Source organism: Lodderomyces beijingensis, assembly GCF_963989305.1.
Source record: "Lodderomyces beijingensis strain CBS 14171 genome assembly, chromosome: 2".
NCBI lineage: Eukaryota > Fungi > Ascomycota > Pichiomycetes > Serinales > Debaryomycetaceae > Lodderomyces > Lodderomyces beijingensis.
Genome location: NC_089971.1, coordinates 213,388 through 240,951, shown reverse-complemented (window position 1 = coordinate 240,951; position 27,564 = coordinate 213,388). Strand labels below are relative to the sequence as shown.

The 27,564-nt window shown below is 42.6% G+C and overlaps 13 protein-coding genes across 13 annotated transcripts; 7 read left to right on the top strand and 6 right to left on the bottom strand. All coding sequences in view use genetic code 12, as the record gives it.

Moving 5' to 3' along the window:
* Positions 1 to 588: 588 nt before the first annotated feature.
* Positions 589 to 6,483, top strand: LODBEIA_P12760 (uncharacterized protein; the record flags this gene model as incomplete). Its single annotated transcript, XM_066971146.1, has 2 exons — positions 589 to 603; positions 856 to 6,483. 2 exons carry the CDS (start codon positions 589 to 591, stop codon positions 6,481 to 6,483), a joined length of 5,643 nt encoding a protein of 1,880 aa, XP_066828214.1.
* Positions 6,484 to 6,694: 211 nt separating this feature from the next.
* LODBEIA_P12750 (uncharacterized protein) lies at positions 6,695 to 7,092 on the top strand (the record flags this gene model as incomplete). Its single annotated transcript, XM_066971145.1, has 2 exons — positions 6,695 to 6,697; positions 6,778 to 7,092. The coding sequence occupies 2 exons, from the start codon at positions 6,695 to 6,697 to the stop codon at positions 7,090 to 7,092; spliced, it is 318 nt and encodes a 105-aa protein (XP_066828213.1).
* An 831-nt stretch (positions 7,093 to 7,923) lies between these two features.
* Positions 7,924 to 8,919, bottom strand: LODBEIA_P12740 (uncharacterized protein; the record flags this gene model as incomplete). The annotated part of the gene is made up of 1 exon (XM_066971144.1): positions 7,924 to 8,919. The coding sequence occupies one exon, from the start codon at positions 8,917 to 8,919 to the stop codon at positions 7,924 to 7,926; it is 996 nt and encodes a 331-aa protein (XP_066828212.1).
* Positions 8,920 to 9,532: 613 nt separating this feature from the next.
* LODBEIA_P12730 (uncharacterized protein) lies at positions 9,533 to 9,937 on the bottom strand (the record flags this gene model as incomplete). Its single annotated transcript, XM_066971143.1, has 1 exon — positions 9,533 to 9,937. One exon carries the CDS (start codon positions 9,935 to 9,937, stop codon positions 9,533 to 9,535), a length of 405 nt encoding a protein of 134 aa, XP_066828211.1.
* A 1,403-nt stretch (positions 9,938 to 11,340) lies between these two features.
* Positions 11,341 to 12,576, bottom strand: LODBEIA_P12720 (uncharacterized protein; the record flags this gene model as incomplete). The annotated part of the gene is made up of 2 exons (XM_066971142.1): positions 11,341 to 12,183; positions 12,295 to 12,576. The coding sequence occupies 2 exons, from the start codon at positions 12,574 to 12,576 to the stop codon at positions 11,341 to 11,343; spliced, it is 1,125 nt and encodes a 374-aa protein (XP_066828210.1).
* Positions 12,577 to 13,453: 877 nt separating this feature from the next.
* LODBEIA_P12710 (uncharacterized protein) lies at positions 13,454 to 15,856 on the top strand (the record flags this gene model as incomplete). Its single annotated transcript, XM_066971141.1, has 1 exon — positions 13,454 to 15,856. One exon carries the CDS (start codon positions 13,454 to 13,456, stop codon positions 15,854 to 15,856), a length of 2,403 nt encoding a protein of 800 aa, XP_066828209.1.
* Positions 15,857 to 15,952: 96 nt separating this feature from the next.
* LODBEIA_P12700 (uncharacterized protein) lies at positions 15,953 to 16,612 on the bottom strand (the record flags this gene model as incomplete). Its single annotated transcript, XM_066971140.1, has 1 exon — positions 15,953 to 16,612. One exon carries the CDS (start codon positions 16,610 to 16,612, stop codon positions 15,953 to 15,955), a length of 660 nt encoding a protein of 219 aa, XP_066828208.1.
* Positions 16,613 to 16,980: 368 nt separating this feature from the next.
* LODBEIA_P12690 (uncharacterized protein) lies at positions 16,981 to 18,681 on the bottom strand (the record flags this gene model as incomplete). Its single annotated transcript, XM_066971138.1, has 1 exon — positions 16,981 to 18,681. The coding sequence occupies one exon, from the start codon at positions 18,679 to 18,681 to the stop codon at positions 16,981 to 16,983; it is 1,701 nt and encodes a 566-aa protein (XP_066828207.1).
* Positions 18,682 to 19,883: 1,202 nt separating this feature from the next.
* Positions 19,884 to 21,512, bottom strand: LODBEIA_P12680 (uncharacterized protein; the record flags this gene model as incomplete). The annotated part of the gene is made up of 1 exon (XM_066971137.1): positions 19,884 to 21,512. One exon carries the CDS (start codon positions 21,510 to 21,512, stop codon positions 19,884 to 19,886), a length of 1,629 nt encoding a protein of 542 aa, XP_066828206.1.
* Positions 21,513 to 22,056: 544 nt separating this feature from the next.
* LODBEIA_P12670 (uncharacterized protein) lies at positions 22,057 to 23,142 on the top strand (the record flags this gene model as incomplete). Its single annotated transcript, XM_066971136.1, has 1 exon — positions 22,057 to 23,142. The coding sequence occupies one exon, from the start codon at positions 22,057 to 22,059 to the stop codon at positions 23,140 to 23,142; it is 1,086 nt and encodes a 361-aa protein (XP_066828205.1).
* A 334-nt stretch (positions 23,143 to 23,476) lies between these two features.
* On the top strand, positions 23,477 to 25,408 carry LODBEIA_P12660 (uncharacterized protein; the record flags this gene model as incomplete). The annotated part of the gene is made up of 1 exon (XM_066971135.1): positions 23,477 to 25,408. One exon carries the CDS (start codon positions 23,477 to 23,479, stop codon positions 25,406 to 25,408), a length of 1,932 nt encoding a protein of 643 aa, XP_066828204.1.
* A 407-nt stretch (positions 25,409 to 25,815) lies between these two features.
* Positions 25,816 to 26,148, top strand: LODBEIA_P12650 (uncharacterized protein; the record flags this gene model as incomplete). Its single annotated transcript, XM_066971134.1, has 1 exon — positions 25,816 to 26,148. One exon carries the CDS (start codon positions 25,816 to 25,818, stop codon positions 26,146 to 26,148), a length of 333 nt encoding a protein of 110 aa, XP_066828203.1.
* Positions 26,149 to 26,433: 285 nt separating this feature from the next.
* On the top strand, positions 26,434 to 27,474 carry LODBEIA_P12640 (uncharacterized protein; the record flags this gene model as incomplete). The annotated part of the gene is made up of 1 exon (XM_066971133.1): positions 26,434 to 27,474. One exon carries the CDS (start codon positions 26,434 to 26,436, stop codon positions 27,472 to 27,474), a length of 1,041 nt encoding a protein of 346 aa, XP_066828202.1.
* Between the last annotated feature and the right edge of the window lie 90 nt (positions 27,475 to 27,564).

The window sequence follows — 27,564 nt, the reverse complement described above, 5'->3', positions numbered from 1 at the left end:
TAGATCAATCTGTGCGGAAAAATACAAGGGGGGTGCGGGCGTGTCTATACCAGAACAAAAAAATATAAGTGTTTGCAATCGAACGAGACCGCACATGGTAGCGCGCACGTGAAAAAGTGTCGCCATTTTCAAAGTTGCTGCAGAAACGGTATTGTGAGGCGTTGTATGCAGTACTCGACATTGCATGGAATATTCCATGAGTTTCCATGAGCGAAGCAGCACCACTATAGCCACACTTGCGACTTTTGGCAGCAAAACTTGACACGCCACCCTCTTAGGAATGACCAACTTGCTTTTGAAGCGGTACAACTTCCTCAATGGGAGAATAAGGAGGCGAAGGCACCATGTATACAAGAGGATTCCTCGAGAAACCGTATCACGTGCCTCCGTTCTACAAAACTCTGGTCGAGGGCTTTTATCGAGTTTTCTCTTCAGGAGCCTCTGGAACTCCTCAACGTGATCTCGTAGTCGAACCTAAGCCGCAACTTGCAAAATTTTGGTCCCCCCGCGTCCAGGCGCAAGTGTTGTAAAATATATGGCATTTCCAATCAATATATATCTCGCTTGTTGCAAAATCGACCCCCTGTCATGATTTACGTTATCGTATGTCGCGACACGGGCTGCTTGTCGCGTCTCTGCTTGTCGCGTCTCTGCTTGTCGTGAAAACAACGCTTACTTGGTTTTTTTTTTTCGTGACATTGAAAAAGTTTATCGTGAGAGCTACCAATTTTGGACGTGAGAATACCCTCGATGCTCTTCTCGTTTTTACATACGGGAGACACTGAATAAAGACACTCCTCAAACCACTTTTCCAAGACCAAAGAGCCTCAGCAAGGTTTTTTTTTTTTTTTTTAGTTGAAAGAGAGGCCCGTTGTTGCAGCCATGTCTAGCTTAGCATCCCAGCTCAAGTCGATCAACGAAAAGAACTCTTCTGTTGCTTTCAATAGACAACAACGGTCGAAACTCCATTCAAGATCGTTAATCTTTGATCCCAAAGTCGCCTCGGGCCAAGATTATGAGTACATTTACGAGATCGCCGTGGCGGCACTAGACGAGTTGTGTGAGTTGGATTCCAGGTTTGGCAAATTCAAACCATCGTTGTTTTCTCGTGATTCCGTCAACTTTGACAGAAACGTCCAAACAGAGGAGCTCATCAACCAGCTCAATAAAAACATTGATGCATTTTTCATTTTGCTTGCACCGTATTACGGCTTCACTGCGGCGTTAAGAGCAGCAGAGTGGCTCGTGAGACGATTCCAAGCCAATGTCCACAACTCAGAGTACATGATCACAACCTCTTTGCCCTATTTTCTGAGCCCTGTTTTCATCAAAATTTTGAATGTGATCCCAAAGCAAAATATACCTCAGATATTCGAGTGGCTCACCACTTACAAGGACTCGTTGAAATGTCCCACTTTGCCCACAGTATTTAGGGCTTTTTACAATGACCAATTTTTGTTTAATTTTTATTCTTCATTTGTCAATGACCAAGTGCAAAACAAGACCGTTTACAAGCAGCTATTGGTGTTTCATTTATCCATTGCCGTGCAATTGTTGGCTGCAAACTCGAAAAACCAGGCATATTTGAATGATGTATTGATTCCAACAATCTTGCAGACGGTCAATATCGCATTGACTGATGCCTCTAGAAACAACAGCAACAACAACAACAACGACGACGATAACGAAGACGAAGAAGATCAAGATGAGGTTAAATTGACCGCTTTTTCGCTCTTGGCTGTGCTCTCATCGGTTGCCCCTTTGACGTTCGAGGTGCTCGATTCCTTGACTGTGTCGATACTCAACAGTTTACAGCCATCGCTTCTCAAACAAACAGTTACACTCTTGGTCCAATTGTGGGGTAATCACAATAACAACAACAGGGGCACTTTTGAAACCGCACCACCAAGTCTTGCCAAATTGCAGCCGACCCCAGATGTTATTCAACTTTTGCGAGACTTGCACGTGTCACACATCAAGAAAAACAGGTTTTTAGCAGCATATTTCGGTAATATTTTTCCCCGTGCTGAATCACTTGAATTGTTGAAATTGATGGATCTTGACCAAACTTTGCTTTTTAATTTTATAACGACATCTGTTCTTGAGCAGGTAGTGAACGAGGGAGTCACCAATTCGGATGGTGAAGGCGAAGCCACGATAGTAGCAGTGGCAGTGGTGAAGCGGTTGGTAAAGACCAATGAGGCTGCGTTTGATGCCATCTTGTCATCACTTGGTGTAAAACTTGCCGATTTAGAGTTGAAATTACAAAGTAGCATCAAGGAAAACACCACAGTAGACTTTGATAATTACGTTGCTGACGACGACGACGACGACGAAGAGGCCGATGTCGAGGTATCAGTCGAGAAGGAGGCAGATGTGGAAAAAAAAATGTTTGATTTAGAGGGCATCACTGCTGCAGCTCCAACGTATTTCAATTCAAACTTCGATAAAGAGTTTTACAAGTTGGCCCTGGAGCTAGTTAAACTTTGCTCAACTACAAAGGGCTCTCACAAAGCAGCTGTTTTGCATTTCGCTCACGTTGTGTTTGAAAAACAAAATTCATCGGAACTTGGATTCAGCTTCTTGGTTAGAATTGCCTTCACCGGCTACATCCCCGTCGTTGTTCGATTAGCATCTTTAAAATCAATCGCTACAAAGTTGAAGGAATTGGACAATGGGAAAACAGATTTCTACTTGCTACTCCCGCTTTTATTTGCAGGTTTGTTTGATGACGCCAAGGCAGTCAGATCTGAAATAGTGCAAGTTATCAAGTTGATTTATGAAATCACCTCAAAGCTCCACAAGGGCAAGAAATTGAAAACATCTTTTTTTTTCATGGATTCTCAAATCTATGGCTCTGCCGAAAAAAAACTCATTTCCCCGCAAGATGCATTGAAGCTTTTGACGTTTGTGCACGAAGAGGGTCGCTTGAATGACGCTATATTTGAAAAACTTAAAATCACTTGGTTGCTTGATTTGGTGTTTAAATTCAAGGCCGAAGGCAAGAGCTTGGGCCTGCTTTTTGAAACGTTTATTCTCAGCCAGTGGGCGCTTCCGTTTTCAATTGTATTCAAGGACAAGATTTGGCAAATCAGTGCCCTTTTAAATAAAAGCGAGAATGGGAGGGCTTATTTCTGGGATACAGATGTCAAGGAATATTTCAAAAAGAGGTCCAACTGGGTATCACAGGCATCTCAGGCCAAATTGGACTTTGTCGCGGTGGAGTCATCATTATTGGGCCTTGTTAGTGGCCCCAAGTCCACTCAAGAACTGTCATTGAGAGACTCCAACTGGTTGTGTCAAGCATTGGACGAGAATAACTCGTTACAAGTTAATGCCAATGCTCGCATCTTGCAAGTGTTTCAATTTTTCAAATCGGTTGACTCGAAATTGCAAGTTGTCAACAAGTTGATTGAGTTGCTCGTGAGTGACTCCACCACCAGCGTCGAATTCGAATTCGACCCAATAGCAACGTTGCAACAGCTTCCCTTGGATTCCCCTGTGTTTTTGCAATCTCTAGAAAATGTTCAAATTGGAGATCAAATGCCCGAGCAAGGCGTCGTGAAGAGGAGAAGAAGATCTTCAAACTCAACAAGGCAAGCCATGGCTAAAAACGACGTCAACTCTTTGGCGTCGCACCGCTTGAAAAAATTGGCAATTTTATTGGAGATTTTGGAAGTCTATTTGCGCCAGCAAGCTGCTGTTGCCGCTCAACCGAAATTGTTGAAAGTTTTGTTCAAGATCCTCATTGACTTGGACTATCTTGGAAACGACGGAAATTTGCCCGTGTTGTACACTCAGGAACTTCTTGCGGCATGTTTGCTTTTGACCATTGCTGGGATGAAGAAAAGTGGCAACAACTTTGACGACATTGACTCCAACTCCATCCGCGCCGACTTGATTGTAAACTCAATCAGAAGCTCGACGTCGCCTCAAGTGCAAAACAAATTGTTATTGGTCATTTCGGAATTGGCTTCGTTTGCTCCCGAGATTATTTTACATTCAGTCATGCCGATTTTCACATTCATGGGTGCCCATACCATCAGACAGGATGACGAGTTCTCGAGCGAGGCGTTGCAGAAAACAGTTGCAACCGTTATTCCTGCATTAGCCAAGAGCGCATCGGGACCTATAAGTTCAAAGATTGAGTTTCTTTTGGCTAGTTTCACTGCCGCGTTCCAGCACATCCCGAGCCACCGTAGAGTAAAGTTGTATGTCGCATTGACCCAAACTTTAAAGCCATCTGAATCCATGTACATCGTGATCTACTTGTTAGGCCAGCAATATGTCGAAGCCAAGATTAAGAGAAAGACTACCGAGGTGGCGGCGGAGATTGAGGCCTTTATGAACTCGTATCTCAGGGCATTCACAGCTGACGAACAGTTGCAAGGGTTGAGCAAGTTTTGTGATGTTTTGAAAAATCTACCAGTGCAAGCGTTGGAAGTCAACTCCTTGGAGTACGAGACCTTGAGATCAAGGCCAATTTTTGGCAATGCGTTGGTGAACTCCTCAAGCCAAGAGTTGATTAAAATGAGGGTTCTTTTGCTTCAGTATTTAAACACGATTTTGTCGCTTGATTCGTCAAAGGCTTTTGACGTCACCTCGCTAAAGAGCAAGATTGCAATTACACTAGCAGCAGAAACTGATGACAAAAAGAAAACCGTCAACCAAGTCAAGGACATTATTAGCTTTGCCTTGTCGGAATTGGACACTTTTACCGAAGACTCGAACCCAATTTTTTTGGCAATAAGCGAGGAGTTGTTCGCCCTCTTGGGGAATGCGCTAAACTTGCTCCCCATTGAAAAATTCCTCGAGCTTGCCGTGGACTCTTTGGATGTCAACAATCTTCGCGACAACACGGGCGTCAAGGTGGCCAAGAACTATGCCATACTAACAGCGAGAAAGTTTGAGAATGAGATTGGCATCACGAACGAGCTGCTGCTGCTGAGCATCGAAGATTTCAAGGTTGAGAGCTTGCTGAATGTGTTGCTCAAGGGAATCGAAAAGAACATTGACCCGGAAATGCAACAGGCATATCTCAATGCGTTTTCGGTGGTGACTCTGAAACTCGCAACTTTATCCGAAGCCACAATTAGCACAAAAGCCATATCCAGTTTCTTGGTTCAGTCACTCAATGTCATCACTTCAGGCTTTGGGTTGCTCAGCGATCAATCGGAAATTGTGATTGCATCAATCAGCGCCATAGTCAGCATTGTGAATGTTGCGGGTATAAAGACATTAGGAATGTTCCCCAAGATTGTTCCTCCAACGTTGAAAATTTGGGAATTATCCACCACGTCGAATGAATCATCATCAACTGAAAGTGCCAAGCTCATCCAGGAGTCTGTCTTGTTGCTACTTTCGTGTTACATCAAAAAGATGCCTGCATTTATGGTGACAAGCTTGGACTCTGTTTTCCTCACCACATTGAGAAGCGATCTTGTCGATAACCAAATCAAGGCATCAGTCTTGAACATGATTGTCGACCGCGTCAACGTTGGCCAGGCATTAAAGTCGTTGTACAGTATTTGGATGTACAAGGACTTTTACAAGACCAACAACCCGTCTGACCTTGGTTTGTATTTGAACACTGTGCAATCTACTACGGACAAGATGGACAAAAGTGAAGCAATTCTGCAGTCGTCTTTGTTCATGAAGTGGTTGATACATGCATTTGAGTTTAGAGCATATTGCCAGCAGCAAGGGGACAACAAGTTTGACAACAATGCAATCCACCGAATTGAGAGTTCCTTCCAGGCCTGCGCCATTGCCTACGTGATGAAACTCAACGACAAGAGTTTCCGTCCGCTATTTGCTAACTTAGTGCGCTGGGCTGCTGTGGGAGAAGGCGGATCGCTCGTGGAGATGACGCTGACTGCACGGTTATTGTCGTTCCACCGCTTCTTTAACAAGATGCAAGAGCTGTTGAAAAGTATTGTGACGTCCTATTACTCGTACTTGATCGACTTGACCTCGGAGAACTTACGAAAATTTGCAGAGCTGGAGCTCGAGGAGACATCGTTGCGCAGGATCATGCTCATTTCTCTATCCATGTCGTTTAATTTCGATCAAGACGAGTACTGGTCGCAACAGGGCCGCTTCGATAGCATTTGCATGCCGTTGTTGAGCCAGTTGGCGAATATCGAGGACTCGATCGGAAAGTTTTTGGTCAAAGCCATCACCGCGCTTGTCGCGGATGTGTCTTCAAACGAGTACAACGAAGCCATTCTCAAGGGGTTGATCAAGTTTATCTCGTACGACAATAAGAACCTGAGCAACACCAAATTGTGGACCATTCGTACCTTAAAGAGCATTTTCCAAAAGATGGGAGATCAGTGGCTCCCGTATGTGCCGACTTTGGTGCCGCACATTGCTGAGTTGTTGGAAGACGATGACGAAGCTGTAGAGTTGGAAGTAAGAGAAGGCTTGGTGAGAGTCATTGAGAAGATATTGGGTGAACCCTTGGACAGATACTTGAGCTAAGAGCTGTGGGTATATGTGTGTCTATTACGTAGAGCATAAATGCAAGTCGTGTATTTTTACCCAAAGATGGTGTAGTCGATCTGGCCGGTCTCTTTGTTCCAGAGGGTTCCATGAAAAATTTCAAACAGGTATAACTTGGCCCCTCCCTCCTCTCTCACGCTCTGGACAAGCGCAGAAACCAAGGTTAACAAAGTTCCAACTTGCAAAGAAGATGGTATGTTGAAAGTCGATGTTGTTGCTGCTGTTGGTAACAGCCTTCAATGGTGTCATTATGCTAACAATTTTGCGTGCCAGTCATCAGTTTTAAAATCCGCCCAAGCTTTAAAGCCATTGTTTGACAGAGTCTTGGTTCAAAGATTGAAACCAGCTACCAAGACAGCCAGTGGTCTCTACATTCCAGAAAAGAACCAGGAGAAGTTGAACCAAGCCACTGTTATTGCCATTGGACCAGGCATGACCAACACAACTACCGGGGAAGTGATACCTGTTTCAGTTGCTGCTGGTGACAAGGTTTTGTTGCCTTCATTTGGGGGAAACCCAGTGAAAGTTGGAGAGGAAGAGTATTTGTTGTTCACCGACAAGGAAATCTTGGCCAAGATTGAAGAATAAAAAACGAAATAAAAAAGGTTGGACCAACTTGTTTGAGATTTGTCCGTGAACTTGTACATAGAGACATAGCAATGTGATTTATGGATAAACAAACCAAAAAAAAAAAAAAAAAAAAAAAAGAAACAACAGTAAGTGTTTGCATGGATCTTTGTAGTGTCTGGTACCTTTTTGGAGTGATTGAAGAGCTGTCATTTCTTTGCTCTTGACCGGCGCATGGTTGGTTACCTGAAGCTCTCTTGGTCCTCTAGTGTTTCAGATTCAGATGAGTCGTGTACAGTTGCGGCAAATCCCCCCCCGAGCCATCTCTTGCGAGTATTAAAGAAACCTCAAGCTTGAAAAAAAAATTATCGCCAACTCTTCCTTCCTCTTTTTCTCCTTTTTCTTCTTCCTCTTTAACGCAAATACTCACAGCCACTCGCGACGTTAAAGCATTCATTCGAGGTTGAATCCAGATTCATTTTTGGCATTCTTGGCCCATGACCCATTGAATATTGTTGTAAGAGCATTTTTTTTGTCCTAACACGGCAAGAATTGTGTTTACTTTTGCAGTGGAAGCTGGAGAATAAAAACCATTGATCTTGGGTGCAGCACTTCATCTGTTGAATGAAACTTTGTTTTCGTTTCTAAGGAATTGCCTTCGTGCGTCCGTATGGGAGGTGGTGCAATGATCAACGGTACATTTCCTAAAAAAAAAAAAAAAAAATCAAAATTGGTATTGGGTGGTGGAAAGACCCCACTCACGTGTTTTAAACGCTCCGGTGTTTCTGTCTAAGAAGTATTTCGTTCAATTCATTACTTCAAGTAGCGACCTATACAAGTGTATAATATACTCTACAACTTCACGTAACCAGACGCGTAAGAAACACTACTATCCCTGATGGAGCGTGCCGGGTTACTCTGAGAGTATCCAATCCATTGAAAAACGTCAGTTGCGCCCAGTCTACCATATTTCTCAAGAAGCTGCAATACGATGGAGATGGGTTTCTGGCCACAGATTGTGTTTTCGGAAGTTCTGATGTACTGCTTCCACTGTTGAGACGAGCCTTTTGTAGCAATATCAAGAGCCATTCTATCCAAGTTCTCTATTGATGCGTGGATGCTGAAATCTGTCAACCGAGTGGACTTTGTCAAGGATACCAAGTCTTTCTCCAATGAATGCAACGAACTAGTCCTTTCCGGCAAGACTGTCGTGTATCCAAAACGCGATCCCCAGTGGCAAAAGTCTGAACTAATGACAAAATGGTTTTCTTCGTCTGCTAGAAATGGGAGAAGCGCTTCGGCAAGTTCATTTTGCGTCTCGTAGTCCATGCCGCTGATCATTATGGGGATGATTTTGGGAGGGCCATGAGGCGATCTAAGTCCCTGGTGGTATATAAACGGAGCATGCATTTCAAACGAGTGTTCGTCCTCGTCCACTTCCTCTGACATTTCCTTGAAAATAGGTGGTTTTCTCGGCTTGGATTTTGAAGAAAGCAACTTTTCTACAACTGGCCGGTCGATTTCCAAGTTCCCCAAGGGCGTCTCGTATATGTCAAAAGGGGACAACATGGCATGGTTTTTGAAATAGACGTGGTGTGAAGGGCCCAAGATAAACACGCGTTTGACTTTTGAAGCGTCCCAGACGTTATAGGTCTCGGCTAATCTCTCTCCAGCAAAAGTGTAGCCCGCGTGGGGTCCTATCAACACTCTTGCGCCTTCAACTGGACGATTGATGGCGACTCGCGGACCCTGTGCTTGAGCGATTAAACTGTCAATTTGAGACTTGAGAGCACTCGTGTCTCCACTATACCAGGACCCTGCATGAGTTGCAGGCCTGGTGTTTGACATGTGTGCCAACTTGTGAAATAAACGCAATCTCGTTGTTGTAGTAGTTGTTGTTTTGGTGGTTGAGGTGGTTCTAGTGGTGACAGTGTTGTCGATTACTTTACTACTTGATTATCGCAGGTGTATGAATAGAGTCTTTATCAGCTGTGGTTTCTGTGAATGCAGTGTCGCGACAACGGTTGGCAAATTTTGCGACACTGCGACCGCGGGCGTTTTTGACACGCTGACGGTGTCGCGAAATGAGTTGCGGGGGGCGGCGGTAAGGGTGCGGAAGAAACAAGTTCGGGCGAAGCGCGGACGTAAGAAATTGACGTTGAAATTGACGTTTTAAATTGACGGGGCCTCTTGCAATATGCAAAAAAAAATGAAGCCGAAATCAAGACAGCTCAGTCTCAATCATGACAACTCAGTTCATGACGGTTTTGTTGAGAAGTTGTTGAAGTTTCAACAGTGTTTATTTTCATCGCAATCAAAAATAAGATATAGAGTTTATCTAGTTCGTCATAGAGGGCAACAGTAGCAGCAACAATCACAGCAACAACAGTAGCGGCGCCAAAAAATCACCACCTAATTGAAGTCATAGTGGCAATCTTTGTTTTCCTCAAATTATTTTCCTTTATGCAGTAATTTCCAAGGTCCAGTCTACAGCCATCAATAGTTCGTCGCCAGCATAATAAGTCGAAGTTGCATAATAATTGCCTCGTAACAACCAGCCGCCTGGGGTTTCATCTTCGGGGAAATCCTTAGTGTAAATTTCGGTTTCCGAAGGCTCGAAAGTGCCAATCTCCAATTCTCTAGCTCTGATTGTGATACCGCCTTTCTTGACGTTTTGCTTGTATTTAATGTCTTTCAATGTTCTGTTCTTGACTTGGAATTTTATGGTCATGAAATACTTTGCGCCACCTGGAATCTTGATATTTATAGAATCGACACCTCGTACAGGAATAGTCACCGGATCTTTACCAACAACGTGCAAGACAAACTCAATGGGAATGAGATCAGGATGAGTTGGAATAGCCATTTTTTGTTTTCTCTTTTGTTGTTCTTGTTGCTGTTAGAGATTGGATCGCACTTGAACTTGAACCAGCTTGGACTTGAACTAGAACCAGTTTGGTTTCTCTAAAAGAAAGGTTGCGAAAGAAAAACTAAAAAAAAGGGCACCTGAACAATAATTTCAAAAATTGCAAGAGGAATGTGGGGTATTTATAGAGTGGAAGATGAACAACAGGTTTATCTGAGATTCAAGTATAAATACGATGTTCGTTATATTATACCTGCTTCTACCTACAGTCTCGCTATTAGTTTGGTCAAAGCAAAAGACGGGCAAGAAGAAACGAAAGCAAAAAGAATGCCCATATTAGCTCACTTGTAGAGTCCTCAAATTGAAATTTTATAAAAAAAAAAAAGAAAAACACCCGAGGATCAAAAGATCTGGTGGTGATACTGTTGGTGCTGGTGTTGATCCACCTCCAGCAATAAATAATATCGTTTGATAATTTCATCACCAACTCCACATTTCTTGCCCTTCAAACAGGGCCAAAAATAAAAAAAAAAAAAAAAAAAAAATGGGAAACTTGTAGAGCCATGTCAAACATTTGGGAGATCCTCTGGTCTGGTCTAGTCGAGTCCTGTTGTCCTCTTTTTGGCAGAAGCATACGGACGTTACTTCACGTATATACTAAAATAAACGATGAGATAGATGGATGGGGAAGGGGAGAACACGTGTCTCCGTGAAAACCACATAATTGCGAGAGCGTTTGCTAGAAAAATTGGCCCAGAGAAGAGAAGCTCGTGAAAACTTAACAAAGAAAAAGTGGGGTTTCGACTGATACTGAACTTGTCAGGGATACGTTCTTTGATGTTGAAAAAGCATTCTTTTCACGAGAATAATATCCGGCTGCAATTTCTGGCGATGGGGAGGGGGGCTTCATGAAAACGGAAAAAATATTTCGATTTTCCTGTGCCAAGGCAAAGGGAGAAATTGCGGATATTCAAGATGCTTTGATGCAATCTCTTGGGGCAACTGCTATTACGCGAACGACAACTTTACCCGTCGGACTAGGCTCTATAATAGGTTAAAGACCCTTGATTCGTAAATCAGCTTACACGGAGCAGAGACGTGGTGGGAGAATTTGTGGCGCACGGAACATTCATACATTAAGTTTAAAAGTCTATCATCTCATCTTCAAAGTTTAGATCCATTGAACTCTGGACAAAAAAAAAAAATTTTCTGTTTTTTTTTTTTTTAATAGAGGAACAGCTGCTTTCATGGAAGGTCGATATTGTGGGTGACCGATGCTGTTGGTGCTGCTGATGCTGTTGATGCTTTTTGGTGTATTTTTGACAAGTTTTTGACCCCTCCCCCCCCCCTTGACAATTACAGAGGGGAAGGGTCTTGACTGACTTTTTTTTTGCTACCCCCCCTTAATCACAAATCAATTGACAGTCTTCATTAAACTGTTTAACTTCCTTTTCCAAAATTTCTTTCAATCCCGAGATGTCGTTGGCAATTTCTTCAAATGTGAAATCAAACGATGTCTTGCTACAAGGCTCTTCTGATCGATTTCGAACATGCTTGAAAAAATCCTGCTCCAAAATATCCTCAACATCGAGCCTCTTTTTATAATCCCATTGTAGCAATTGCGTTAATAAACTAATGGCTTCAGGTGGGGCAAAAGGGTACAAAGTGGTCCATTTCACGGGCTTGTATTTGACCCACAACACTCCTTCAACTTTCCAGTTGTACTTCTTGATCGTCTCATTTGGGGGGCTTCCTAAAATCTTAAATAATTCATGGATTTGCTCATGCAGATTCTTGCCGGGGAAAATGGGTCTTCTGCCAAACAATTCACCCAATATACAGCCAATTGCCCAAATGTCAACGCTTTTGGAATAATTCTTGGTAGAAAGGATCAACTCGGGAGCCCTATACCACCTTGTCGCTACATAATTGGTAATTGTGGCGCCGCGGTTCTTGAAAAACTTGGGATTGATGCCTCTGGCTAGCCCAAAATCACAGATTTTTAAAGTGCCCTGGGTGGTCACTAGAATGTTGCCCGGTTTCAAGTCCCGATGTACAACGTCGGCCAGGTGTATGTATTTCAACCCACAAAGAATCTGGTACATGAAATTCTGAATGTGAAACTCCGACAACTGAACATTGGAGTACAAGACCCTCGCTAGGTCCAAGTCGGCTAGTTCCTGGAAACAATATAGTCCATCATAGGGTTTGACGTAGACAACATCCAAGTCGAGTAGCGTAGCAATCTGAATCGTTTGGTTAGTACTCATTATCAGTCACTCAAAAACAAAGGCTTGAATAACATTGCTTCATCATGGACGAAGAAAGAAAAAAAAAAGGGGGGGGATGCAACATACATTCTTATGGCCTTTGAAAAACTTCATAAACTTCAATTCCCGTATAGCTCTAACTAAAAGGATGTCCTTGCTGAATATCTTTGTCACTTTCTTAATGGCAATCTTATGTTCTATCCCGGTGCTTAGACTCTTGGTGTCAACCGCTGAGCAAACCACACCATAGGACCCTTTCCCCAACACTCTTATTATTTCATATCTCGAATCAACCAAAAAGTAGTTCTCCTTATCGGTGTAAGTTGAACATGACTGAAAGTACCCATTTTTGCCTCTTAACGACGCCATAGTAAGAAAGTTTCTAAAGTGAAGTGATATTCTCGAGGTTCATCAATGGAAATGGTCTTGATAGATATACATAAAAAAAAAAATTAAAAAAACAAAAAATGAGCAAAAAAAGCAGCAGCAAAATGCCACGGTCAAGAGATTTGCAAGAAAAAAAGCAGGCCATTCACTTATCAGTCCCATCCACCCTTCCACCCTTTGTACCTTTTCCCCTCCTTGCAAACTTTGTTTTATCCTGGATCTTCAGAGTTTGAAATGTCATATCAAACTGCCAATGGCTGCAAAAAAAAAAGAAAAACGCATCAGCGTGTTTGGTAGCGCAGGTCCGTTGGTAACATGAAAGCCCATATCTTCTTTGGAATCTAGTGACATTCAAGCCAGCCTCCAGCATGGGTGCCTGAATGGGTGGTTTAAGCGATTAGTGCCTTTTTTGTCTTCTTGTTTTCAATTTTTGTCTGCTGGAACTTTGTTGAGACAAAACTCGAATAAATCTCCTTGGTGCCAGGTTATGTCAGGTCAATTGGATGCAAATTTCAGGACAAACTGCGAATATCAACTTTCAGTGCTGCAAAATTTGACAAGAGTCAACAACATACAAGGGAAAACCACTTTTTCTTTTTTGAAAAGGTAACAACCCAAATATCAACCATCTATGGACATGAACTTGGATTCTGTTGAGCTGAACAAACAGACAAAACTGAGGAGATGGGTGAGTGGGGGGGAGTCGAAGTAGGTGATGTGTAGCAGATGGTAGCTCCGATTGCGCATTATTATTCAGGCGAGCTAATCTCACAAATGACTTATGCAACTTCGTCACAACCAGTGTGTGCGTTCCACACCAAGGGGATCAGTAACTACTACTACTACGCCATCACCAGCCATGAGCAATTCAGCACAATCTTCTCTAAATGAGGAGGCAGCTAAGATTTTGGAACGACTAATAGCGCTCACTGCTAAAGCCTCAGCCATTGTGGGCAATTTGATCAAATTGCTCGAGTTGTTCAACAGGCAGTACAAGCTACGAGAGCGGGTCGGGTATTGTGACTACGAAATAGCATACGTCTCATATGTTGTCATGAAAACTTATCTAGACCACTCCAAGGCCAAGATCCTTGCCAAGAGCAAGGATCTATACACGGACTTGTTCAAGTCGATAGAGGCGAGAGAAACGGAGTTCAATATTGTGGCGAATAACATCAAGGGCAAAGAAGATACGGATCCTTTAAAGGCGAGGCTAAATGCTCTCAAGGGAGTTGAGCCGACCCGAAGCTCATCAACATACAAAAGCTCCATCCTGCCGTCTGAGTTGGAGCGGCTCATAACGAAAGGAGAAGAAAAGTGTTTACTTATAGATTATAGACTTAAAAAAGATTATTTAAACAACCACATCAAGTATGCGCACTTGGTCAACATCGATCCAAGTATAGTGCATTCACTACCGGAAGACGCCAACGACGCGGACTTGGAAAGTGCATTGAGGTACAAGATATCCTATCGGCAATTACAAATTTTCCAAGAACGGCACAAATATGAATACGTGGTGATGTACAACTACAAGTATGGAGCAGCAGGGAATGACAGATTTGCCAATATCTTGTTTGATCTAGAACTGAACCAAGAGTATCCCTTCACGCGCTTAGTGGACTTGTTGATGTTTCGCAACAAGTATCTAAGTTCGCGTCTCAAAGTGATGCCCAGTTTTCTTTCCGGTGGGGTGTATAACTGGTACACTGCGTTTGGCGAGGAGCTGCTCGAGAAACTGGACGAGAAAAGCAATAGCAGCTTCTCCAATGGAGCAACGTATTCGACTTCGTTTGTAGACTACTTGGCGAAACTGAAGGACAACTCGACTTCAACTGAGGTGCTTGGTATCCCCCTTGTTCATGATGAAGCTCCAGCAAATGTGGTTAGCGTACCTAAAAGGTCAAAACCCTCAACGTCGATTGGGATGCAACCTTACATACCAGCACCAGCACCAGCACCAGAATATAAAAAGTCAAATACCAACACCAATATCACCACCACCACAAAAACCTCCTCCGCATCCAGTTCTGAGCCAAGCGAGGTTAAAACGCCCAAGTCAAACATTTTACAAGAGTTTACCACGGGGTTGGTGAATCTCGGTAACTCATGCTACATGAATTGCATGTTGCAGTGCTTAGTTGCTGCGCCTGAATTGTCCTCGTTTTTTTTCCCGTCCATCACATTCAAGGACTCATACAAACAACACATCAATGTCAACAATAAACTAGGCACACAGGGGAGACTCACGAGTGGGTTTGTCGAGTTGATGTTGAACATGCTAAAAAACAACGGCAAAGTTTTCAGCCCCAGCAAGTTCAAGGCAATTGTCGGCAGTATTTCGCCAGGAAAGCAATTTGCCACTTGCGACCAACAAGACTGCGTCGAGTTTTTGGAGTATTTGCTTGACGGCTTGCACGAGGACTTGAACCAGATGGCGGTGTTGGATTCAAAAGAAAAGCAGAAAATAACCGAATTGACTCCCGAACAAGAACAGTCGAGAGAAATACTTCCCATTAGATTAGCCTCTACTATTGAGTGGGAACGGTATCTCAAGTTGAATTTTTCCATAATTGTGGATAAACTCCAAGGGCAGTACTTGTCACGACTCAAGTGTTTAGAATGTGGCTTCACTTCTACATCATACAATGCATTTTCAATATTGAACTTGCCCATACCAAAGAGACTCGACGGCGCACAAAAAAAAGTGACATTACAGGATTGCCTTGACGGGTTCATCACCACCGAGCTTCTCGATGATAACAACAAATGGTACTGTCCAAAGTGCAAAAGGTTTACAAAATCAACAAAGACAATTGCCATCACGAGACTACCCCAGATCTTGATTATAAACTTCAAGAGGTTCAAACTCAATGAATACGACAACCTGTTTAAAAAATTAGAGACATTTGTAGCTTATCCCGTGACTGATGTGCTCGATCTAACCAAATACTGGTCGGGAGTCGGATCAACCTTGGCTGAAACTTTGCCTGAGCACAGAATGACCCCGGAACAAGAACAGGAGAGATTGAACAATTTGCCAAAACGAAACCAGGAACCGCCATTCAAATATAAGCTATTTGGCGTCGCTAACCATTTTGGCAATCTCACCACGGGGCACTACACCGCGTATGTTTACAAGAATGATACCAAGCAGGCGAAGAAGTGGTGCTATTTTGATGATTCCAAGGTGACGTTTAATGTCCTGCCAAGTCAGGTAATGAACAAGAATGCGTACTGTCTATTCTTCCACAGGGTATAATCTCAACCATTGTCCTCTCGATATATATATATATTTATATTTATATACAATTAATCTAAGAAAAAAGCAAAAGCTTTTGCAAATGTTTTTTTATTTTCATTCATCCAATGGGTCTACCATTTCTTCTTCAGTGGAAATCCTCTCATCAGCTTTTTTCCTGCTATTAATGCTACTCACGTCCCTCACTTTCAATTTAGGGTGACTATTCACCAAGTGTTTACTAACACCAACCCATAACCAGGGGACCTTGTCGTCGTAATTGATCTCCACCACGCCGCCGAAATTCTCCACAAACAACCGGTCATTAACGGTGATGTTTGTAGTGAAATTGATGAACTCGTTAAATATGGAAATCGCCGACCAAAACTGCAACTTGCGCAAGCACGCCACAAGCAAACTTGTGATTTGTCCTCCGTTTAAGCAATGGATAAAAATAGGCAGGTTCAGTTGATGGATGATGATATTGAGAGCGTGAATCGCGGTATCGTAATCAAGTGGTGTACTTCGCTTTTTGCCCTTGCCTCCACTGGCGCACTCTAGGTGAATGAGCCGGATTTGGTTCAGCTGGGCCCATGCATGCAATTGCGGGTCGGTTGCTGGTGTGATTGGTTCTGGTGTGAGGGAGATTATGGTTTGTAGGTTGAGTGTCGCTAGGAAATTAAAGTTTGGTGAGCGCGGGTATGCGCCTCGATAAAGGTTCGGTTGGATCGAGTTGAACCGTAGTGGAGGGATATAACAATCGGGTATTATGCTCATTCCGGGTGTGTGCTGTGTGCTGGGTGCTGGGTGCTTGATGTATATATGTGGTAAGTAGGCGGTAAGTGTGTGGTGAGAAAGCGTTTGCGATAAAATGCGCGGGTCTTGAAAATCAACTGCTCCGACGCGGCACTGGGGTAACTACAGAGACTTCCACACCGACATGGCCTGGAGGACATGTTCCCAAAAAAAGCAAAAACATCTAGAACAAGTTTGAACCACTAGTTGTTGTTGTTGTCGATGAAGTCCATTTACCATTTCCTACTTAATTATTGACAAAAACTTCAACTCTTGGCCGGTTTTCTTTGCAAGTTCAATTGCTTCAAGAAAAAATTAAAAAAAACCCCACGCTCTTGTTGATCCACTTTCTATAACAACTTTGACTTTTTACAGTCTTCAACATTGGTTGCCAATACATCTTCGATACTCCAACGAGGTGGCTCGCCTGGCACTTTACATCCACCAGCTATTCCACTGCTGAACTTTAAATAGATTAAATCGCCAACTTCGCTCAATTTGGTAAGAACATAGTCCAAGTCCTCTTTTGTCAATGCCGAAGAGACGCAGAATCTTGCTCTTGCACTTATCAAGGGTGTAGCTGGATAACTCACAATAACCACGGCTATTCCCAAGTCGTACAACATTCGAGAAAGCGCGGGCATTTTGGATGGTAAAAATAACAAGAGTGGTATCACTGGGGAATCGTCAGCACCATAGACGATGAATCCAAGTTTCTTCAATCCCAATCTCAAGTATCTCGAGTTGAATGCAATCCTCTGTAACCGTTCTTTACCTTCTCCAGGGTTGAATTTACCCTTGATGACATTTAATGATGAGATGATTTGGCCCAAGACCGGTGGTGGGACACTTTCACTGTAACCTTGGGTGATGTAGTTGACTCTCAATTTCTCAATGACATAGCTGTCACCTGCGATGTAGCCACCAGTTGCCCCGAATGACTTGGTAAAAGTACCCATCAATACATCAATGCGAGCAGGATCAACTGAAAAGTAGTCGCACACGCCTCTGCCCTCGGGTCCCAATGCGCCAATTGAGTGAGCTTCGTCAACAAATAAATAACATTTGTATTTTTCCTTGATTTCAACCAACTCCGGTAAATTGCACATATTACCCTCCATTGAGTACAAACCTTCAACTGCAATAATGATTTTCTTCCATGGCCTGTGGGTCTTTGGTTGGCCTTGGGCAATTTGGTTTCGTATCAAGTTTTCCAAGTCTTTCATATCATTGTGTTTGTAAACTTTAACTATGGCGCCCGATAATCTTATACCGAATCGAATCGAGGCGTGATTCAACTCGTCTGATATCACCAAAGTTTTGGAATCGGCTATAGAAGCGAAAAAATTTGCATTTGTACCATAACCTTGACTTACAATTATCGCATCTTCTTTGCCAACAAAATCCGCGACAACTCTTTCACATTCACGATGCAAGTCCGTGGTACCACAATAACTTCTTGGTGAGCAAGCTGAAGTGCCATATTCATCAACACATTTCAATGCAAAATCGGTGCAAACTCCGCTACTTTGGGCAAAGCCAAGATAATTGTACGAGGACAAGTTGAGACATTCTCTTGACGTTCCATCGTATAAATAACCAGTCTTACCTTCTCTGATTCTGTTGAAGCACTTGATAAACCTGCCAGGTGCTCCGTGTATTGGCCTGGCAAAGCAATCGTCGATTCTTGTTTTCAATCTCCTGACATAGAACGACTCGAACCCATCGTACCATGGTGCATAGCCATCTTTTTCAACCAAATGGCTATACTCCTGCGGCTTAAAGATTTTGCCAAAAAAGTCTCGAATGTGGCCGATTATGATTAATATGAGGAAATTTAAATAGGTTGATAAATATATTACATACGGTGGGTCGTCGTCGATTGGAGTTGGCAACGGCTCATTAACTGGGTGTTTGGAAACATATAAATGTTTATCTGAGGTGAGTTTCCCGTATTCCAAGTCGCTTCTCACGGCAATGGATCGGTTATCTTCCGGTGCATTAGGAATGTATTTGGAGTAATGTTGTGTTTCTGCTTGCGATTTGGTCATAACGTTTGTAACACGGGTTTTTCCTTATGGTTTCGGCTATGGCTATGGCTATGGTATATATACATGCAAATTAGCGTTCTCTTGTATATGGATTAATTAAAAATAAATATGCTGAAAAAAAAAAATGATTATTGGAAAATGCAAAAGTTAATGGCCGTTGAGTTCAGGAGGATGTACTTGTTGAGTGAAACCGTGTGAAGGAAGCCCAGTTTCTGCTGAGTGTATTTATCTATTTGGTTCTCGTGTCAATTGCAGTCGACACTCCCGTAGACACTCCCGTTGACAGCCCCGCTGAGTTTGTTGATGTTGTGAAATTAATTAATTGTTTTTTGTCGTTTGGAACTACACAAATGAAGGCTTTTTTTTTTCTGGAGTCAAGATTTCTAGCTTTCCCAATGTGTTGCTGCACTTCTTTATGGAAAATAATCTCTATAGCTTCAATTGTCTTAGTCTGTTCTTTGAAGCTAGAGTCCTTGTCAACAAACGCTATCGGTTCACGTAGTAGATGTTGACGTTAAAAAGGTTTGAGGTGAAAGTTTCGAGAATTTTGAGAGCGGGAGGAAAAAGAAAAAAAAAAAAAATAGGAGTAGGCGCGGTCACGTGACCTGCACGTGACTCTATGGACTCGGCGATTGCCATTTGGATGTTACATTTAGCCCAGCCGTTTTTAGGCTTAAATGGCAAGTCATTTTATCCGGTGCTGTGAGCTGCTGCCGGTGGTTTATGCATTACAAAATCCCAGATCAGTCCAAAGCAGGAAGAAGCAGTAGCAAAACGTTGTCTAAAAAGAAAAAATTTCCACGATTAATATATTCCGACTGCTATCGGTTGCGAAAAAAACACGATGGGATGTTTGCTGGCTAAAAAATCGGTGCAAACAATAGGCACACTGGTAACTACATTTGTATCAGAGCCGGCGGCTCTATAGTACAATAGTGGCATTAGTAGCAGTTTTTGGGGTCAAAGGCCTCGGTTCGTTCCATATATATGTGTATACAAATTTTCAGTGCATCAAGTAGAAACTCGCCGGTAGGGGTCATGAGGGAAAAAATAGCAGTGTCACGTGACTTTATACTGCCCTCGAATATAGATATACTTTGCAGTTTGAACTGTACTCAAGAGAACGTCTCTTGAATTGAGAAGAAAAAGTGGTGTCATGGTTCAATACTCTACTTGTCCATCTATCTTTTTTTTGCAAAGTCTTACTTTGCCGCTACTTTGTATATCTCGTAATTTCTATCCTCATCACCAAGTAATTTAATCATGTAATCATACTTTGGCAATTCCCATCCAAGATGGCCGATTGCTAAAACAGTTGTCTTTTTCAATATTGGATCGCTATTCAAAAGCTCGTGGCATTTGACCATGGTATCTTCATCTTCCATGCATGAAAACGCTTCATCAAGTATTAAAATGTCGGGATTTTTTACTATGGCCCTCAAGAACAAGGCCAATTTTTGATCGGTCATGGTTAAGTCGGCAAATTTGACATCACCATTGGCTCCAATTCTATCTCTAAAATGATTTGTAACGGAATCAAACCTTTGCATTGCCTCATGGCCGACTTTCTCGGGGTTGAAGTTGTACAAGAAATTGGAATTGCCAATATCGCCAATGAGTCCATTCTGAATCACATCCATCATGGTCATTTTGTGCTGGGGAACCAAGGCGTGCAACTCGGGGGAGCTGATACCGATTTGGTTGTTGACATCGAAAAATGTTATACCTTTACCCGTTTGTCTCAACAAGCCATTGATTTTCAACACCGATCTCCAACTTTGTGGGTGATCTGCAGTTATTAAGGAAAGAATTGTTGTTTTACCTGTCCCGTTATCGCCCATGATTCTCCATTTACTTGCCCTGGGGATGAGCCAGTTGAAATTGTCAATAATCGTCAACCCTTTATACGCCACTCTTGCATTGTTAAACTCTATGTGTGGCTCGTCAACATTGTCAAACTCACTTGCGCTAGAGAGAACCAAGTTGGGTTCTGCTTGCTTTGTCGTGGGAAAAGACTTGGGCTCTTGCCACTGCATGGACTGGCCGGCATTTGTCTCAATTGTGTTGTTGCCACTACAGCTTAGTCCAGACTCATCCGCATACCCTAAACCTTGTACCCAGTTTGGACGCTCATCTTGAGTTCTTAGCCCCAATACAATGCTAGTATCTAGATTCTCGTGGATTTTGGCCAAAGCATCATTAACTTTTACCGTGTTTGAAGGATCTAAACCCAAAAAGGGATCATCAATTACCAACAACGACGGTTTATGGACCAAGGATTTCGCAATTCGAGCTCTTCTTATTTGTCCGTTACTCAATGAATTGATCCACTTGTGCTGTAGATGAGTCACATTTAGTAAGTTCAACAACTGCTCAATATAGGCCCTATCGAGGGTCTTGTGTTGGCTATTATAGTTATTGAGCCCCGTAATATAGTTGAAGACCGAATTGACATCGTCGCTCATTTCCAAAGCTCCTTTAAAAGAATAAGACTCGTATCTTGCTGACATGTGAACGCTTTCTAACCCAGATTGTTCTTTAAAATCGAGAAATTGCAATTGCGTTGCCGGGTCATTTATCCCGGGGTATGACCGTGCAAGTGGCGGCACGGAAATATATTTACCTGCTATAACTTTCAACATTGTGGATTTGAGTGGCCCGGTAATTATCCACGACAGAAATGAGTTCCGCTCTGCATCCGTGCCTGCTTGAGTTGTAATTTGAAAATTATCCACCGCAGTTTGAAATACAAACGGCACTTGCTTAGAGGGACTTGTCTTGAAATTGGCATTCTTGATCGATAGTAGACATCTCTTAAGCCGTTGCGACATTTATGCAAAGAGGGGGGGGTTTGTTTGTGGAGAAGTAGAAGAACAAGAACAAGAACAACTTATGCTTGTCAAATCAACCCCATGTCGTTGTTTTGTTCGTTGTGTTTCAACAGAAATGGATGTTTTACGCGGTGGTGAAAAATTACCGCTTAAGAAAAAAAAAAAAAAAAGAGAAGGATCCCCCCCCCCCCGTTTGGATGCTTTTTGGAAGAACCTTTTTTGCAAGATCTGAATGGAAACTTCCCCCATCAGGGACGAAAGAGAGCTTGTTAATCTGCTGAGGCATAACGAACATGTTTCATGGTTGAAATTCCTATTCATGGAAGTCAAACTCTTATAATGGAGGTCTTTTGTTGTAGAAGTGTCGCGTCTTTTTTTCAATTACAGTCATTGGATTTTGCGACAAAGGGAGACGAAAGTAGCTCCATACTTACCCCCCCTCACTGATACCCACAGTGGAATCAGCTTGGTTGGTCGATTGGTTATACCCTTTTGCCTCATTCTTCCCATTTACTTTATATTTATTCGTCATTTGTTGTTATCAATGGCAGATCCAATAATCTCGGAGGTGGATGTACCTGTAACTACAGGCAAACCCGATTCAACGGAGCAAAATGACATCAATATCAAGACAGAACAGACGATGGAAGCTTTGGAAGATAGGATCGATAAGGCGTATGGTTTAGTTGAACATAGATTCCAAGAGCTTTGGAAGGAGACTAGTGACAATGTTCATTTGTTGAATGATAAATACCACTTGGATGAGTACAAGGACAACCTACGTAACCAATTGAGCACGATGAAGGAAAGTTTGCGTGATAGCAAGAATGTGAAATCCGTCACCGATAGTTTGAAGTCGTTTGAGAAACAAGTGGAAAATTTGAAATTGGAAGATCGTCTACGAATAAAGGATTTTTCCAAAACCGCGAGTAACGCCTTGGATGTCATTGATTCGAAATTGGAACTAGTTGAGAATGAAGCTAGCAAATACATTTCGTCATTTACTTCATTTTTTTCAAACATCATTTCCATTTCAGACCCAGACGTTGGCAAGGAGGCTCTGCAAAGCACAGAAACCTTGTTCAATTCTAATTTGAACCAGCATGTAAACTATGGTACATCTCGCTACGACACAGATTTGTTGAAACTTCATACGCAGCATCTGTTTTACACGAGTGATGCATGCGACGTTGCAGAAGATTTGAAAAATTTCAATGCAGATTCCAAAACTGGCAAAATCGAATCCTTGTTGAAGCAGTATCCTGATACCTTAACTTCAACCATGAACGAATTGGTGCCCGTGAAAGTCAGCTATAACACTTTTTGGTATAGATATTTTGCCAATGATGATAAATTGAAAAGCATGGAAAAGCAGCGTAGGGAGCTTTTGTCTAGGGAGAAACAAGAGAGTGAAATTTCAGGATCAACAGGTAAAGGTGGTGGCGATGACGATGAAGATTTCAAATGGGATGATGAAGAAGAAGAGGAAGAACTTGAGGAGGATGGTGAGGATGAAACTCATACTACACCAACACAAGAGGAGGAAGAAGTGCTGAAGAGTAAAGAGCACACTCAATCTGCTGAAACTGAAGATGATGATGGAGAAGATGAAGATGACGATTGGGAGTAAAGAATTGTGGTTTTTGACTGTATAATACTTTAAAATTTTCTAGCTTGATCTCATTAGGCAGTAATATAAATTATGAAGCGTGGTCGTTGCTTCGATCGCTCTTGATCAACTGTTCGTAGTGGTGGTGGTGGTGGTAATGGTGGTGGTGGTGAAGCTTGTGTCGTGCAGACCTGTTGATGCTGAGATACAGAGAGAGAGACACATCACCGAGGACCTCCGGATTCAATTTCTAAGCCCATTCCCACCATATGCATCAGGCCTGCAACGCATCCGACTTCAACTCCGCCTTCATCATCATTTGCAGTCACCATTAAAACAATTGCGACAACGGCCAATGAACCAGCTTCCACGACATTCAATTAGCTCGCCAATGGGCTTGAAATTAAGCTACCCCAATCCAAATAAATTTGCCAAAAGCTATACAACGGATAACAGTAATTTACCACCGCCACCACAATCACAGCCACCATTGTTGATAGATACAGCGAGCAGCAATACGCTTAGAGGCAATGATCCGTTGCACCTGGGTAAACCTCCGGCTACTCCGTGGACGTCTTCTTTTATGGATACAACGAAACCAAAGAGGATATGGGTGAAAACTCCCAACGGTAATCCGACAACGATTACAGCATATAGTGAGGATATCGTTGATGACTTGAAAACTTTGGTTATTCAAAAGTACCCCAATACAATAGGACGATATGACGATGCCGCAAATTTGATTTTGAAAATTGATGTTTCCAACCTGCGAGGGACAAATACATCACCAAATACAAATTTGAAACTGGCGGTTGACAACAACAACAACAACAACATCAACTATATAATCTTGGAACCAGATCAAAATGTGTGGCATTTATTAGATACCTATTTCCCACACGGTATGGGTATGAACGATGCACTTGTTATTGACGTGCTTCCCCTTGAGCAAGAGTCGCCAACTGATACTCAATTCCATCGACAAGAACAGAGACGGACGAGTTCATTTGATAATAGCAAATTGGTGCATGACCCAGTCAAACAGCCTCATCCAATCCAATCTGGTCAGTCGATGCATCGACCAAATCCAATTAGTCCGCATGCACTGTTCCAACATGGCACACCACATTCTATTCCGTCTCAAAAATATCCACCAACTAGAATCCAAACTGCCGCTGGCGCCAACTCTCATTACGTTGAACGTTCTGTTTCTCCTGCAACCAATGCTTCCAAAAATATTTCGCCTGTTCCCATCTATCGCTCACTTTCACAAAGTATCATTTCCCCTAATCAAAAAGACCAAAACCCACAAGCTGTTCTCCTATTGCCAAAGAACTTTTCACTCTCCAATAATCAAACAAGTACACCTAGTAGGACTAAAAACTCACCGGAAGAAACTTTAACTACTTCAGAACAACAACAAGCACCAACACCATCATCATCATCATCAACAACAACAACAACAGCAACACCATCAGCATCAACAAAAAAGCTTTCCGAAGAGGATAAAAGTGATAATAGCCATAATAACAATAATAGTAGTCATGACTCGCAATCTATTGCTCCACTGACATCAACTACACTCAAAGATGTTGAACCGTTTGATGCACCAAAACCAGAACAGGATAATGCTTCATTTGGATTGCCAACTTCTTCTCCGTCTACGAGAGCAGACGCAGTGAAAAAGAACTCAGAACCGTTATCTTCATCATCCATCACCAAAAGCACAAAATCCGAAAGGTCAGATCCAACTTTGGATAAAGTATTGCCGTCGATTTCAGTATTGGTGGTTGAAGATAATGCCATCAATCAAGCCATTTTGGGGGCATTTCTCCGTAAAAGGAAAATCCACTACCAAATAGCCAAAAATGGCCAAGATGCTATTGACAAATGGAAAAAAGGCGGGTTTCATCTTGTCTTGATGGACATCCAGTTGCCGGTTAAATCCGGCATTGAGGCCACAAAAGAAATCCGGCATTTGGAAAAGTTGAATAAAATCGGGGTGTTTGACGAAAAAGATATGAATAAGGTCTCCTCGATTGCGTTGACAGAAGCCGATACTCTAGATTCAAACGTTTTCAGATCACCTGTTATAATAGTGGCCTTGACCGCGTCGTCCAACTCTTCTGTCGATAGAAAGAACGCGTTGACAGCCGGTTGCAACGACTATCTAACTAAACCAGTCAATCTTGTGTGGTTGCAAAATAAGATCACCGAGTGGGGTTGTATGCAAGCATTGATTGATTTTGAAGGTTGGAAAAGCAAAAATAATTGGAATGTAGTATAAGAGAAATATATAAGCAGTAGTATAGTTAACACACGTAAGGACGATGATATTACCAATTTTTGCCCATACTCAGACAAGACTCGCTGGTTATACGACTTGTTGTTGAACTCAATTGCTAGCACGGCCTAGGGATAAAGATCTGCTGAAAATGTGGCTGACAGTAAGATGTGCACGTTAGAAAAAAGAAAGTAGTAGCTCCCTTCAATTTTGTCTTGACGTTTGGTAGCAAAGCGAGAAAGAACAGATTTTGTTTTTTTCCGTAATTTGGTAGCGACGCGTAACACGCACTAACAACCAAATTTTTCAACCACTACGGTGGAGAAAGACAGAGAGGACGTAAGGACGGAGTAGAAGACCGTTTGGTGTAATTGTATCTACCCCCCACCCAGAGCAGCAGCAGCAGCAAGATGGCTGAGACCAAGACGCCGATAGAAGGAACCAGCTATGAAATACCGCAGCAAATACTACCGTTGGAAGTAATTGATCGCTCGGTAGGTAAAAAAATACGGGTGTTGATGACTGACGACAAGGAGTTTTACGGCACGTTGGTTGGGTTTGATGATTATGTGAATATGGTTCTAACCGAGGTCACTGTGGTATCTGGACCTGGAGCTGAAGACAACGAAGACGGAGAGAAACGCTCAAGTGGGAATACTGTGGCAAAGATGCTTTTGAATGGTGGTCAAGTTGCCATGATTGTCCCTGACCTTCCCGATGTACCTGATGTGCCGGATGCATAAAACCTTTGAATGTGTGAGAATAAAGAGTTTTGCTCTTTTGCAATGACCTTGTAGCTTAGCGCTTACATTGAAATGGGCCCCTCGGCTCATGTATAGCCCTCCCCTCGTGATCTTCGTATCTTGACGTTTACTCGTGTATTGATTTCTTGATGATGCGAGGCAGTGGCAGTGGCGCGGGTCTGTTGTATCTCTATTTCCCCGTATATATATATACTTCAACACGAGATTTTGCAACTTGTTTGCCACCACCTTTATTAGTGCAAACACTAGTGCAGCCACGTAAACATGCAATTGGTGATATCATTGGACTTCAGCGGAGATATCCTAACGGTCGACGTTCCAGACTCTCTAGAGCTAGACGATTTCAAGGCGTATCTCCAGGCGGAAACTGGAGTTGAACCCCAAGATCAGATCATAATATTCAACAGCAAGACATTGGTGGCAAACGCAACTTTGAAACAACTTGGGATCAACGATAATGACTTGTTGACATTATCTAAAAAGACTCCACGGCCACAGCCGCAAACACAGACGTCCTCCTCGCAAGCACCACCACCGTCTCAGCAAAGTAGCTTCAACCCAACTGCAGGCCAAATTAACAATAGAATTGAGATGGTGAGACTACAGATTTTATCTGATCCACATACACTCGAGAATCTAAGATTGACCCAGCCAAGTCTTCATAATGCCATCAATGATCCGGCCAAGTTTAGAGAATTGATGGAAGAGCAAGTGAGGGAGGAGCAAAGACAGTCATCATCGACACAAGCTGAACTCATGAGATTACAGCAAGATCCAGATAACCCTGAAAATCAAGCAAGAATCTTGGAACTCATCCAGCAAGAAGCCATTGAAGAAAATATGAAATTGGCGTGGGACATCAGCCCCGAAAGCTTTACTAGTGTCAACATGCTCCATATTAAATTGAAGATCAACGGCGTGGAACAAGTAGCCATGGTTGATTCTGGTGCGGCCATGACTGTTATTAGCTCGGAGATTGCTCATGAATGCGGTATATCGAGATTAATTGACAAGAGGTTTCAAGGCCAAGCTGTTGGTGTTGGAACTCAAAATATCGGGGGCAAGATTCATAGTGTGCCCATTCAGATTGATGGCACTGGAATTGAATTGCCTTGTTCTTTTTACATTGTGGACACGTCGGTGGGGATTTTGTTTGGATTGGATATGTTGAGAAGACATCGTTGTAAAATCGATTTGAGTAGAGACGTGTTGGTGATTGGCGACAACATTGAAGCTAAATTCTTGTCTGAGCTGGAAATACCTAGAAAGTCGCTTGGTGGGAATATCTTTTCTCGAGAGTCATAGTCATAGCCATAGCCATGGTCCTTAGACATAGGGGTAGAGGGCAGAGTCAATATAGGTAAACAGTTTTAAAAAAAAATTCAGTCGGATGGG